The 14,546-nt window shown below is 49.2% G+C and overlaps 1 protein-coding gene across 4 annotated transcripts in view; it reads right to left on the bottom strand.

The window, feature by feature from the left end:
* Positions 1 to 14,546, bottom strand: part of SGSM1 (small G protein signaling modulator 1) — a 53,343-nt gene that overhangs the window by 33,320 nt on the left and 5,477 nt on the right. For all 4 annotated transcript variants that reach the window (XM_007461125.1, XM_007461127.1, XM_007461126.1 and 1 more), the window contains 8 exons: positions 12,866 to 13,018; positions 9,910 to 9,977; positions 9,488 to 9,633; positions 9,224 to 9,355; positions 7,808 to 7,932; positions 3,107 to 3,174; positions 1,770 to 1,943; positions 1,370 to 1,495 (listed from right to left, as the gene is read on the bottom strand). In XM_007461125.1, the coding sequence (XP_007461187.1) occupies positions 1,370 to 1,495; positions 1,770 to 1,943; positions 3,107 to 3,174; positions 7,808 to 7,932; positions 9,224 to 9,355; positions 9,488 to 9,633; positions 9,910 to 9,977; positions 12,866 to 13,018 (992 nt within the window). The remainder of the gene's footprint in view (positions 1 to 1,369; positions 1,496 to 1,769; positions 1,944 to 3,106; positions 3,175 to 7,807; positions 7,933 to 9,223; positions 9,356 to 9,487; positions 9,634 to 9,909; positions 9,978 to 12,865; positions 13,019 to 14,546) is intronic.

The following is a 14,546-nucleotide window of genomic DNA, read 5'->3' as shown; positions in this document are numbered from 1 at the left end:
GGGGGGGGGGCGCGGGGGAGTGCGCCATGTGAGCCTTGGTACTGCAGAGAGGCTAGGACGGCTTCAGACCCTGATCCTGGGTGGGAACGGATATGGCAACACACTTCAGGACACTCCATGGCTCTTAAAGACACAGGAACATGAGGCTTTGCTCCTAACTGAATACATGTGAAAACACAGGCTAACCCAAGCAACATGAGACCTTACCACCAAGCCTACCCACATCCCAGCTCCGACAGCAGCGGATGTGAACTGGAGCATTAAACAGCCTGGCACGATTAGTCCAACCTCGCCAGGGAGGGTGTCTGCTTTCAAAAGAGCCTCTCACTGCCCAGCGTGGTCACTTAAGCAAAGGGAATCTCAGAGCCATTATCCATCAAACGGGAACAGGGCTGCAGAGGGTTAAATATTTAAAATAAGGCTTATAGAAAGAGCCTATAACTTATTATTGATTTGTTTAACAGACATCCACACAGTGCTTAACAAATGTCAGGTCTCCTTCTGAGAACTTTTCAAATATTAATTCATTTCATCATCACCACAGCCCTCTGGTAATGAAGATCTTCATAGCAACAGTTTCCATTCACTAAGCATCTACTTCGTGGCAGTCACCATGCAAACTGTAGGACATATGTTATAATCCTGTGTGCCAGTGCCCAGGGCTCCCCTTCCCCTCTGCTGGCTTTTATTTATTTATTTGTTTGTTTGTTTATTTATGGCCGCGCTGTGCGGCTTGCTTGATCTTAGCTCCCCGACTAGGGACTGAACCCGCGCCCTCAGCAGTGAAAATGCAGAGTCCTAACCACTGGACCACCAGGAAATTCCCCCCCTCTGCTGTCTTGACAACCATTTATTGAGGGCCTACTGTATGCGAGGCCTCATTCTATGGGCATTACATTGACCAGCTTATTATCTCATTGAATCCTTACAACAATATATTGAAGTAAAATAATAATAACAACATAATAGCATGTGAGTGTTCTTTCTATGCCAAGTGCTTTATCTCATTTGATCCTCGCAAAAGTCCCATGAAATAGGTGCTATGAACATCGCCATTTTACAGATGAGAAAACCAAGGCACAGAGGGGTGAAGTGACTTGCCCAAGTTCAACCAGGATTCCAGAGCCCATATCACTGCTGCTACCCCATGCCACCTTGTGCCCATGGACATCTTTATTAGCTAAGTAGAGAGTGCTTATTTGTTTTCATTTGGGGGAAATCAAGGCTGCCAAGATCCCAACTTCCTGATTCCAGGTCCCCCTGCTGGCCCCAGAATCCACATCTCTTGTCCTCTAGTTCCACATGGCTGAAGTCAATTTCAGGACCAGCTAACAGGTGGATCCCTGGGCCCAGGGCCAGGGCAGCTTACCGAATTCGGACTGCATGCCAGGGTAGATGATCCTGAACACGTAATCCGTGGCCTCCTCATCTTCCTTGTCTGAAGACGTGGACTCAGACGAACCCTGAGGGCTTCGCTTGCGCAGTTTGGGAAATACTTTGCCCTGAAAGAACACATCCCAGTGCATGGTCCCTGGGACTCACCTGTCTTCACAACCTGCACAGCCCGAGGGTCTCTGCGGGGTGTGCAAGAGCCTATGCAGCCACATAAGGGCCCATGGGCAAGAACAGCCAGCCACTCCCCATGGCTGACCCCTACCCCAGCCTCCCTGTGGCTCCCACGATCACTCACCTTCCCCCGCTGAGACCAGAGTGGCGGGTCCAGCTGCCCGTGAGGGAGCAGCCCATTCTCCAGGCACGAGAGGTCCCACGATCCCTCCCCTCCCCCCGCTGAGACCAGAGTGGCGGGTCCAGCTGCCCGTGAGGGAGCAGCCCATTCTCCAGGCACGAGAGGAACTGCAGGAGGTGACCTCCCTTGGGGAAGCGGAAGGGCGGCCTCTGGATCCCGTCCTGGCTGACCAACACCACTGTCCCACCGCTGTCCACTGCCACCGCGACCAGGCCAGAGGAGACCCAGCAGGAAGTCACTATGAGACATGGTGATGGGCCCCCGCCCAGGCATGCCCAACCAGACCCAGCGGTCCTGCTCTAAGGCTCTGGGAAAGGCCTGGGCAAAAGCTCAGGGGCAGCTGTCGTCTCCTCCGAGTCCCCCTCATCCTACCCACCAAGGTCATCAACTGGGGAACTACAGGACAAGGTCAAGAAGAAGGTGCTTGGCCTCCCTGCCTTCACCCACCAAAGGAAAAAGATACCCCCAAACACCCTATGCCCCTCAAACACACTCTACAAATTGACCTGACCTATTTTTGTATGGAGGCTTTCAGACAAACCCATTTTCAGGGCAGTAATTGACTCTTTTTTTTTTTTAAATTAATTTATTTATTCATTTATTTTAGTAATTGACTGTTGCTAGCATGTATTAAGCACTTACTGTATACATGCATAGCACGTTAAAGGCATTGTCTTATTGTAATACTCAAAAGAGCACTATGAGGCATATCTATTACTGCCTATTTTGCATATGATAAAACTGAGGCTCAGAGAGGTTATGTAACTTGCCCAAGGTCACACAGCTGGTGAGTGGCAGGACCTGGACCCACGTCTGTCTCATTAAATAATTTAAATCACTGTGTTTTGTGTCTTGGTGACATACAGATTCCTTTCTTAATAAAGCAAGACGGCTCTCTGCTTGTTCAGAATATACCTTCCTTGAGCTATAAAGGAGAACTCTAGCTATAAATCTTAGATTTTCAGAACACTGACTTTGGAGGGACAAAGGCCTGGGTTTGAGACCAGACTGGGGAGCTTAGGAAGTATATCAATGTGCCACGTTGCTTCCTCACCTCTAAAATGGGAATGATGGAGCCCCTACCACTGGGTTGTTGCAACGATTAGATTAACAAGCATGTGAACAGTGAGAACTGTGCCTGAAACATGGGTTTAATGCTGAGCCCTTAACAAATGTCATTTGATCCTCACAGCAACCCCATGAATAGACGCTGTTATGATTTCCATTTTACAGATGGGGAAACTGAGGCTCAGAGAGGTGAAGTCAGTTGTCTGAGGTTGCAGAGGTAGTAAGTGGGTGGGGCAGGCAGGGGATCCAGGAGGAACACACCCCAGCCCCATGCTCACCCTCAGTCCCTACCTTGCTGGTGGCAATGCAGGTAGACAATCTCCTCGAGGCGGATGGTCATGGCATAGTCCCAGTAGACGCTGGAAGGGGAGGGAGGGTCAGGCTTGCAGGATGTCTGCCCAACTCGCCATGGGGAAGCCCAATCCATGGGGTCCTCCACCCTCCTCACCAGGACCACCTATCCCCAACATCCATGTCCCAGTCTTCCCAGACTCTACCTCCCCTTCTTCTGGTTCCAGTACCCCAATTTTCCAAGGAATCCCCCCTACACACACACTTCTTTAACCCCAGTCCATGTGGCTAAGGCTGACCTCTCCTACCCTCCCCCACCTCAAGGACTCCAGGAATGGGTACCTGACCCTGGCTTGGCCACTCAGTATATGACACTGTTCCAGCCACTGTGATTGGTTCACGGATTGCCCCATGATGCAAGCAGAACCAATAAGACTCAATTATTGGATTTATGTTAGAAATCTCTGGGAAAGAGATGCTCCTTTCCGCTAGGAGAACAGTGGTAAGGATGACAGAACTCTGGAGATGTAGAGGGCCATGGCAAGAAAAAGCCTGCCTGTGAATGGAGTCAACAGTTGGGAAAGTAGAGCCAAGAGATGGAAAGAGTTCAGGTCCTCATTTGAGTCCCTGGATCCAGCCATGCCTGAAGCCACCACCCCTGGATTTTTCAGTTCATGTGAGCCAATGATTAGGGCAGTCTGAGTTCGGTTTTCTGTCACCAGCATCTAAGATAAGAGTCTTGACCAACTCCAGGCCACCATGTGTCCATGTGGTTAGAATAGCCACTCAACAGCCTTAACTGCACAGGTCTCAGCAGGGTGACTTGAAGGCTTCCATGAACCTCATTTTCCTCCTCTATAAAACGGGGCTCATAACAATATCTACTGCATCGTGTTGCTGTGAGGATTAAATGTCACATATTTGAAGGGCTTAACACAGTGGTGATGCATGAAAAGGTACTTGGTGAATGGTCCCGGTGATGATTTACTTAAGGTTTTCCATTCCCAGCTCAATGCCTACTGCTGTCTTGAAACAGATTGCCCTTCCCCTCAGAACACAATGGGCAGTGGGGGCCACAGGAGTGCACTGTTCAAGTTTCCTTCAGATCTTGCTGTGGGAAGCAGAGCTGACCAACCAACAGCTTCAGAGGCCACCCCTGTGGATCCACCACCACATCTGTGCTAAGGTCATGCTTCGCTTGGGCTGCTTTTAGTCAGGACTGAGCACGTGGGGGTGACAGTGTAGGTCTATTCTTGTGGGCTGGGAGACTCCTCCAGTGGTCAACTTTAGCCCAGGGATTCCCTACTGATCTGGCCAAATGTTCTTAGAACTGCACTGTGTCCGACATTCTTCCTGGCCAGTCTTCCTTCCTTTCCCCATCCCTTCCCAGTGATAAGACCAGCTTCTCGGTCTGCCCGCCTCGTCCTGCTCCTCACTTTGACCCTCTGCAGGTTCTTCCCCCATTACATCTCTTCTGCACATCTAATCCTGTCTTGGTGTCTGCTTCTTGGAAGACACTAACACAGGCATCAAGGTCAGGCAGGGTTCAAATCCTACTCCTGCCACCAACATTGAGCCAGTCCTTTCCCGTCTCTGGGCCTCAGTTTCCTCTGATGTGAAGCAAGGAAGTTGGAATATAAGCTCTCCGAGGGTCCTTCCTGCACCAGTCTATACCAGAATCAGTCTCGTCAGGATCCATGGAGTGAATGTCCTTGGACGATGGTCAAGTACACAAGCGTTTTTCCGAGTAGCAGCCTCTACCAAGCCCCTCACAAGGCGAGTCTCAGTGAGGAGGTCCTTCCCAGGGCTCCCACACCAGGCCCATCACACAGGGTTGCAATTGCCTGTTTTCTCCTCTGTCTCTCCAAGGGGTGCTGAACTCCTGGCGAGGGACTGGGCTTTTTGTTCACTTCTGCAAAATGCTTAGAGAATGTTCATAATGAATGGTAAATGCTGGATCCTGGAATGCCCAGGAAACAAGGCAACTCTCCAATTACCACCAGACACCAGCAAGGAGGATCTCTGTGGCCACAGGCCCTTTGGATCCATCTAAATTAACACCAACAAACCCCATGACCGGGATGCCTTTCCAGCTGCCAGGCTTCCTGCTAAGGGCTTTATATGCATTTTCTTACTGACTCTTCCCTGTATGTCTCTTCAGAGGTTCCATTACCACATCCCCATTTTACAGATGAACAAACTGAAGCTCAGGGAGGTGAAATTGATTATCCAAGGTCACTCAACTGGGAAGGAACAAGAGTTGAGTTTCTGTTTTCGTTTTACATGTTCTAACGGCTTCTAGAGTGGAATTTCTGGGTCATGTAGCAAGGGTATGTTATAAGAAACTTCCAAACTTGTTTGTAAAGTGGTTGGACCATGAGCAGTGTATGAGGGTTCCAGCTGTTCCACATGGCAGGGCTGAGATTTGAGCCAAGTCTGGGCTGACTCCAGAGACCAAATATCCACCTTTCTGGTGGTATTTCCCCTCGAACATCAGGAAACCCAGCTGGGGAGTTATGATCCTGGCTGTGTAAGAGGGAAGTCTGGCTGGGAAAAGAGGAAAGAGGTCCTGAACCTCCTCCTCCTTATTGTCATTGTCCCTTGATCCCCAGAGGGATGCTGGAGCCCCTGGGTTCCCCCCTTTCCCATGCCAACACGCACATTTCTGACCCCTGGCTGTTTTTATTCCAGTGAGCCTCAGTTCCAGGCAAGGATAACAAGGATAGATGGGGGTTCAGAGCCCAGGGCTGGGGAAGTTCCCAACCCCATTAGCAGTGACCTTCGAAGTGCAGATTCAGCTGGAACTAAATATTGAAGCACTTATGATATGCCTGTCCACAGAGGAAAAGATGATGCAGAAACAGGCGGAAACAGAGTCCCCGATGATTTGAGCTGGTGGGATGGTGCTTGGAAACCATTTGGTCCAATGTCTTTCCCAAAACGTTAACATCAAAAGTTTCCTGCCCACACAATCCTGGGCTTAGGTCCAACCAACGGAGTCCTTGTGTTGTTGAAAGCTTTGATGTTTGGTGGAAGACACGTCAATGTTTAGGAACCCCTGCAGACCCTTGGGGAGCCCTTCATGTTTTGGAGAGCTAATCCTGTCCACCCCCCTCACTTGATAGGAGAGGGAAGCTGAGGCCAAGACAGGGGGAGTGATGTACCCCAGGTCATCCAGTGAGGTGAGGACCGAGCAAGGACCTGGTCCCGTCACATCCATTTATTCATCGCTTACCGTTATCTCCTCCAGTACAATGCAAATACAGTGTAAGCTCTGAAAAAATCGAGTTTCCTCTCCTTTTACGCATCTGTTATCTCTCTTGGACCAAGCACAGTGTCTAGCACACGGTAGGTGCTCAGTTAACATTTGATGCATGAATCCAGGTCCCCTGATTTCCCTGCTTTGCTTCACAATTATTTGATATCTCAAGGGCGAGACAGTCGGAACACAAGTAGTAACAGATTTATTATGATTTTGTAAATGCTAAGACGGAGATTCAGGGGACCTCCGTGAACTCAGCTGGGAGGTCAGGGAAGGCCTGATACAGAGATTTCAGATGAATAAGCTGATATAAGGTTCAAAGACAAGAGCATTTCCTCGGCTCCCACACTGCTCCTCCCAGAAGGTGCCGCCATCAGAAACTCAGGAGTCTGGCTGCAGCTGAATTACGTGGCCCAGCTGAGGACGGACTGCGCCTCCCAATGACCGTCTCGGAGGACAGACGGTAACCCTTGCCCAGGAAGTGATCAGCTTAGAGAGTGCTATTAATCACACCAAAGCCTGGCGTTAACCGCACCGAGGCTTAACGCTACACAGAATACAATGACAGTGCTCTGGTTATGGCCCTTGGAAAGAGTCCTTCTTTTATATATATAAATATATATATTTATACTTACAAATATGTATATATATTTATAGATGAAATCCTATAACTTCATGATGTCTGTTTGCTACTGCAGGACAATATGAAAGGCAGAGGGGATGACGGGATAGCTGTTAGGGCTGCATCATGGGTACTTGAGTTCTATTTTTATGTTAGAAATTCCTCATAATCAAAAGTTTTGAAGAAATCAAGAACATGTATAATAATAATAATAGAGCCCGATGTGGGCTCAGAGCAGCAAAACCCATCATCCCTCCTCCCCACTGGCAGCCAAGACTCCCCCAGCTGAAATCACCGGGCGGGCTGCACCTCTGCATGGCGGCTTCCCTGTGTTTTTCCTAAACTTTCCCTAATTGCACTGGAACACAGGGGATCGCAGGCAGGGAATCCCTGGTCCCCGGGTCTCTTTGAAGTGTGACTCCAAGGCCTTTGCTGGGTCTTATAACTCGCAGGGTATTACAGGACATACAGACCTGGACCAGATGCTCACAACCAACACCTCTGGCCTTCCTTTTGCATTGAGTGATGGGTAAGGTGGCAGGAGATTGGGGAGTATTTGCCATTTGCGGGCTTACGAGATCTTTGTTACGATTTCTCTCTCTGGGTGGTGTCTGCCCAGGGCACTGCCTAATACCTATATCCTAAGATTCTTCCAGTCCGTTCCCAGATGCTCCTGAGTTACCCACAAGGCCACAGCTGCAGGGAGGCTGGACCAAGTGGCCATAACAACCAGACGGAGCAGGGGCAGAGGCGGGGCACAAGGGACAGGACACAAACATCCCTGCGCCGAGGAGAAGGGAGGCTCCCAGCACCCTACCTCTTCTCGTAGTCCAGGTCCCCCACAGACCCGTTCATCAGCTGGTTGGGCGTCCACTTCAAGGTCATGACGTCAGCTGTCTGGTGCAGGGACAGATACCCCGGCACAGCCTCCATGTCATCCCTCTGCAGAGACAGCAGGACTCAGGCCTGATCATAGTGCTGGCATCACAGTGGACACGGGCCCTGGCCCATGTGACTCAAGGGCACACAACCAGAACCAAGAGGTTGGCTCATTCCCTCCACGGCCATGTCCATTTGGAAGACCCCGAACCTCCCTCCAGATGGCTGTGCTAAGCCAACCACCATGATGGGTTTGGTTCTACAGAGACCAGCTGTGAAAGCCGCCCACCCCACCCTTTCATGTGGCTCAGGAGCCCTGATGCAAGGGTGGGGTCGGGGGGATCTTTAGAACCAGGAAGGGGGCTCTGTCCTTTCAATAACACCCTTTCCAAAACGGAAGGCATGTATATGCCATCACTGTGTCCAGTCTTAAGGGAGAAAGAGATGGCAGCTGAGTTCTGTTCCACAGATATTACCCAGAACGTCCTCCCCAAATACCCTCTCCATACTCCCCGCCCAGGAGCCCCATCCTCTGCCTTCCCAATATGCCTGCAGGGCTTCTCACCTGCTCTGCTCTATCCCAAGCGGGGTTTGGCGGAGGGGGCTGTCTCCAAGCCTCACACATAAGAGGCAGCCCTCCTCCCCCCAGATTCACCCCATAACATGTGGAGACAGACAACTAACATTTACTGAGCACCGAGGGTGTACCGAGCATGGCTCCACTCCATAAATATCTCAACCACACATGCCAGCAACCCCGGGAGGAAGCATCCTTGCCGTTATTTCATCGATTCTAAGATACACAATTTTTTTTTCACATTTTAGTGCACCTGAAACGGTGCATAGCGGGTTCAGTACAAATGAGTGAACTAAATGAGTGAGTGATTACAACAGAGAATGATAGATAGACAGCTGGGTGGACAGGTGGATGGATAGATGAACTGGAAAACAAATGGACAAGTGCAGAGATGGATTGATGGGTAGATGGATGGATGAATAGATGAATATAATTATGGGTGGATGGATGGAGGTAACGATGGGTAGATGATGGCTGTATGGACGTAATGATGGGTAGATGGATGGATGAATGAACGGGTGGTTGGGTGGATATAAATACAGGCAGATGGATAAAGAAATAGTGATGGATGCATGGATAGAGGGATGGGTGAATATAGAGACTGGAAGAGAGAAGACTGGCTGGGTGGGTGGAGATTTTGACAGATGGATGAATAGATGGGTGAATAGGTGGATGGATGGATAGATGGATGAGCAACCAGGAGCCAGAGGGAACTCCCCCTCTATAACCTGGAGCGAGACCCTCAGTGGAAGAACTGGGCCCAAGATGAACTCTCACCGGCTGAACCAGAACGTTGTTCTTGCCATAGAGCAGGGTGGCCCGGGAGTTCTGGTGCAGGGACTCTACGTAGTCACGGGCAGAGAGGGATGGCCGGTCATCCACGCTGCTACTCGAATGCCTTTTCTGGATCTGGCAATGTGCGGGGAGGTGGCAGATGAGGTCTGGAGTGACCACCAAGGCCCCGGTCCACTCCCCACCTCGATACCAAGTCCAGAACTCAGCCAGACTCCCTCCCAGTGCCCCACCGTCCACCCCACTCACGCAGAGGGCCGGACGCTTGGTGGGCGAGTCCTGTCGCAGGTGCAAGCTGTGGATGCGGTGCCTCTGGACAAGCTCGTCGGCTGAGGGGTCCGTCCAGAAGTGATCGGAAGTCTTCATCTTGGTGTACTCCAGGGCACAGGGCCCTACTGTGGAGCAGACAGGGGCTGGGAAGCCATCTCCCTGGAAAGTCCTCCCTCCCTTCTACCACCAGATGGACCACTTATTTCACCACCTCTCCCCTCCAGGCAGCTAGCATGACCCAGCGTCCTGCTAAAGAGAAACCAGCACAAGACCCTGAAAGCAAGAGGCAGGGAGCAGTTTTGAAGGGAGAGGCTGGAGGGAGGCGAGAAAGGCCCTTAGGAGGTGCCCCCTGGAGCTGAGACCAGAGATCCAGAGGAAGCTCAGAGCACAGGACCACTTACCCAACAAAGATGCAAGGATGGGGCCATCCACGGGGTCCATCAGGAGAGCTTCCTTCTCGTAATACTTACTAGCAAGAGAGGAAAGGACATGCAGGGTTGTATGGTGACCAGAGGAGGGCTCACAATCAACTACAACCTGATGGTTAAGAGCAGACTGGATTCAATGCCTCTCTGGTCACCCAGTACCTCTGTGAGCCTCAGCTGCCCCATCTGTAAAATGGGGATAATAATAATATGTCTCATAGGGCTGCCAAAGGATGTTTGAGAGAGACAACAGATGTAAGGCACTTAACACAGTGCTTGGCTATAACTGCTTAATACATGGCTTATTAATAATACATTATTATTAATAATGAGAGTAACAGAAAAAATCATTAGAAGGCTGCCGAGGCCTGGCTGTTCTGTCTGCTTCTCTTGCATCTTCCATTTCAAACATGAAGTCACTTAGAGGCTCAGATGATGTCTGCCCTTCCAATATTACTGAGACAAACATATGCTTTTTAGCTGTGGCGTGTCCTCAAAAGCTGTAACAATAGGCCTTCCTGTCTGGAAAACTAAAGCAGATGACGCTGGCCTGACACGCTCAAAAATGCCCCCGGCCTCTGACTCTCCAAAATAACATGCAATGTTGTCAATACGTTCGTGCTGAGTGCTTTGTTTTTTGAGTTGTTGTGCACTGGTTTCTAATTCTTTGCAAACTCATACAATCTAGAAACTAACGGAACTTCAGAATTGGAAAGGACGTTGTTCTGATCTCCTGAGGGATCTCAGGCCCAGAGAAGGTAAGTGAGTTGCTGGAGGCCACACAGCAGGTGGATGCAGGCTACACCCAGCAAGCTCAGCTCTTCTCTTCCTACAACAGGGGGTGAAGAACACAGCATCTGGAGTCGGACTGAGTGGGAGCCCAGCTCGGCCACTCCCTCCCTCGCTGTGTGTCCCTGGGCAGGTGACTACCTTCTCTAAGCTTCGTTCGGTGCCCTCAGCTGTAAAATGGGAAGAATGACAGAACTCACCCACTTGGGGTTGCTGGGAGGAGTAAATGTCCAACTGCATGCATTAAGTCCCAACACCGTGAAGTTCTCACTAAATGTGGCAATATCATTGTAATTTTACCCCAAAGAAATCTTCAATCAACTATAAAATTGGCTGAGGCAGAATGACACATCCTGGACATGCTCAACATCAAAGTTTATACATTTTGGTGTCGGGTCTGAAGCTAATACTTTGAGACACTTTCCAGTCCACCACTCATATTCTATTCCAAATATCAGCACAGTTATGTGATCATAACCTGGAAATAATGCCTTAAAATAGTAGGTAGGTTGGGAGCAAGATGTGACTATGTAGGGTAGCCCCAGGGAGTTTCTTCCAGGTGATGGGTTTCTTTGGAACAGTTCTATAGCCTGAGTGTGGTGTTGGTTTTATGAAACTATGCATGTGTTAAAATTTCATAGAATTATATAGAAAAAAAAAAAAAAACAAGAATGTACCAATACTGTTGGTTTAACAGTATTGCGTCAATGGCAATTTCTTGGTTTTAAGACTTGTACTACAGTTATGTAGGATGTTAACATTGCGGGTAGGCAAGAACCCTCTGTACTACTGTTTCAATTCTGTGTGAACCTAAAATTCAAAATACAGTGTTAATGAAGAAATAGTAGGTTGGTATTGCTGCTCAAATAAATTACTAAATAAATATGACAAACTTTTTCAGTGGGAAAACACAAGGTCATATGCCAAAGGTAATTAACTACAGAGACCCTGGACCCATAACAGGACAGGGGGCAGAGATGTGTTATAATTTACTAGAAGGTGAAGAGGTGAACTGGAACTTCAGAGCCTGGATTTCTTTCAGTTCCTTTCCTCCCTCTGGGCCTTTGCACCTGCTGTTCCCTTTGCTGGGAACACTCTTCCCCACCCTGTTTCACAGTATCCCATCTTCTGGGATACTTTCCCTGACCACCCAGAGGAAATTAAACACCACCCACCTGTCCTGGTACACTCATCACAAATTATCACAATTACTATTTGCCTGTTTTCCCTGCTACAATGCGAGCTTCATGAGGGGAAGGACTTTGGTTTGTACTTTCATACATATTTTCCTAGCAAACAGGCAAAGAATAAAAGATGAGAACAATGATACCCACTCTGTGTGAGGATGTGGTTAAACAGGCATTCTCACATACTGAAAGATGGAAGGATTCTCAGATATATTTCTTTCTTTCTTCCATCCTCTCTGTCTCTCTTGCTGGAAGGGGGTGCTGGCCACGAGGAGTCTCAGATCATAGATCCTTCAGTAGCTCCCCACTGTTCTTTTCATAATATCCAAGTTCTTTAACATGACAGGCAAGACCAGTGTATCCCCAACATCTAGGTTAGTGCCTGGCACATAGTAGATGCTCATTAAATATTTACTGGGTGAATGAATGGATGCATGGATGAATGTTTGCCAAGAGGACTTACACTGTAAAACCTTTGTACCATGTCAATCTGAGCTAGGAGAGAAAATGTAAAAAATATCACTATGCATTTCCAAAATGCTGTGTACTCACTAACTCCTTTTCTCACCTCTTCTCCAGAGTGGCAGCAATTCCCATCCCGTCCCATTCACCAGAAGAGACAACAGAGGCACAGAGAAGCTAAGTGAGTCCCCTAGGGCCACATAGTGAATAGACTGTGGGCTTCATTCATGGGAAAAGGAACATTTCTAAGATTGCAAGATCCTTACACCCCACCCCAATTCCAAAGACCCTGCATTTCTATTAAGCACCCAAATATTCCCAAGGTTCTAAGCTAGGCTAGTTCAGAGTCAGACATCCAGAAGGCCCTTATTTAATCACTTTCACATCAAGTGTATATCAAGGGGGCAAAGGGTAAGCCCCTTTGTGTGAGAGGGTGCAATTCCTAAGAAGGCCAGCAGGTGGTGGCAGAGCGCACCTGGGTGTCTTCCGCTCACCTGCTGTTTTCCACAAGGTAATGAACAATTTTGTCCAGGACCTTCTCAAACAAGGCTGTACGGATCCACAGGTGCTTGATGGCGAGTGGGGACAGGTTGGGCAGTTTTGGCAGCTTTCGCACATTCTCCTGGAGGCCCTGGATCTGGTTTCGCCTTCAAGACCAGTAAAGGAAGAGAATAGATATTCACAAAAGAGGAAATCCAACAGGATCAATATGCAAATGGGAAAGTGTCCAACTTCTCTAAGAAATCAAGGAATGTCAATTAGAACAACAACAAGAGCCCATATTGCTCCTGGAGAATGGGAAAAGAATTGAAAAAATAATACCGAGTGAGTGTGAAGATGCGGTAAAACTGACACTTTCATACACTGTTGATGGGTGAGCCAGATTCTCATACTGAAATTTCTTTTTTTTTTTTAACATCTTTATTGGAGTATAATTGCTTTACAATGGTGTGTTAGTTTCTGCTTTATAACAAAGTGAATCAGCTATATGTATACATATATCCCCACATCCCCTCCCTCTTGCGTCTCCCTCCCTCCCACCCTCCCTATCCCACCCCTCTAGGTGGTCACAGAGCACCGAGCTAACCTCCCTGTGCTATGTGGCTGCTTCCCACTAGCTATCTATTTTACATTTGGTAGTGTATATATGTCCATGCCACTCTCTCACTTTGTCACAGCTTACCCTTCCCCCTCCCCGTGTCCTCAAGTCCATTCTCTAGTAGGTCTGCGTCTTTATTCCCGTCTTGCCCCTATTGAAATTTCTGTCTCTCTCTTACTTTCTCTCTCTCTCTTGGCTGGAAAGGAGTGCTGGCCAAGAAGAGTCTTGGATTATAGATCTTTTGGTGGTTCCCCATTGCCCTGGAGAAGGAAGCTTTTTAACATGACTGGCAGGGCACTCCATGACCTTGCCCGTTTGCCTCTCCAGCCACCTCCTTACCACTCTCTGCCTCTGACCCCATGATCCAGCCAGACAGAGATATCTGTGGATCCCTGAAGCTGCAAAGCTCTCATATGAGGACTTTCGTGAGCTGCTGCTTCTTCCTGGCTTCCCCAGCCCACCCTATTCCCTGGCTGACCCCTTCTCACCCTTGAGATCTCAGCGAGGGCACCCCCTCCTACAGGAAGCCCTCTTGCACCAGCTGAAGCTGGGGAGGGGCCCCTCCTCTGTGTTCCTCAACCTCTGCAGCTTAACTTCCCCTCCACTTCTCTGTCTTCCCCTCCACACTGTGACCTCGAGGGTATGGACAATGCAACTGCTTTTAAAACAAAACATTGAGTCTACCAAGTGGCAAGCCTTGCCCCTTTTTCACGCCTGTATCTCCAGGGCCCAGCACAGTGCCTGGCATATACAAAGGGCTCAGTAAATATGTCCATGAATAAATGGACACCTGGAATGGACATCTCTCATTCCTCCGTTAGAAAGTTGCTCCCAATGTTATGGAAGGTCCATAGAAATCCATCCCTTTTAAGAAGTTATCAGGGGCTTCCCTGGTGGCACAGTGGTTGAGAGTCTGCCTGCTGATGCAGGGGACACGGGTTCGTGCCCCAGTCCGGGAAGATCCCACATGCCGCGGAGCAGCTGGGCCCGTGAGCCATGGCCGCTGAGCCTGCGCATCCGGAGCCTGTGCTCCGCAACGGGAGAGGCCACAACAGTGAGAGGCCCGCGTACCGCAA

This window comes from Lipotes vexillifer, unplaced genomic scaffold (assembly GCF_000442215.2).
Source record: "Lipotes vexillifer unplaced genomic scaffold, Lipotes_vexillifer_v1.1 scaffold691, whole genome shotgun sequence".
NCBI lineage: Eukaryota > Metazoa > Chordata > Mammalia > Artiodactyla > Lipotidae > Lipotes > Lipotes vexillifer.
The sequence above is the reverse complement of the archived record's forward strand: the minus strand, read 5'-3'. Positions and strand labels throughout refer to the sequence as shown.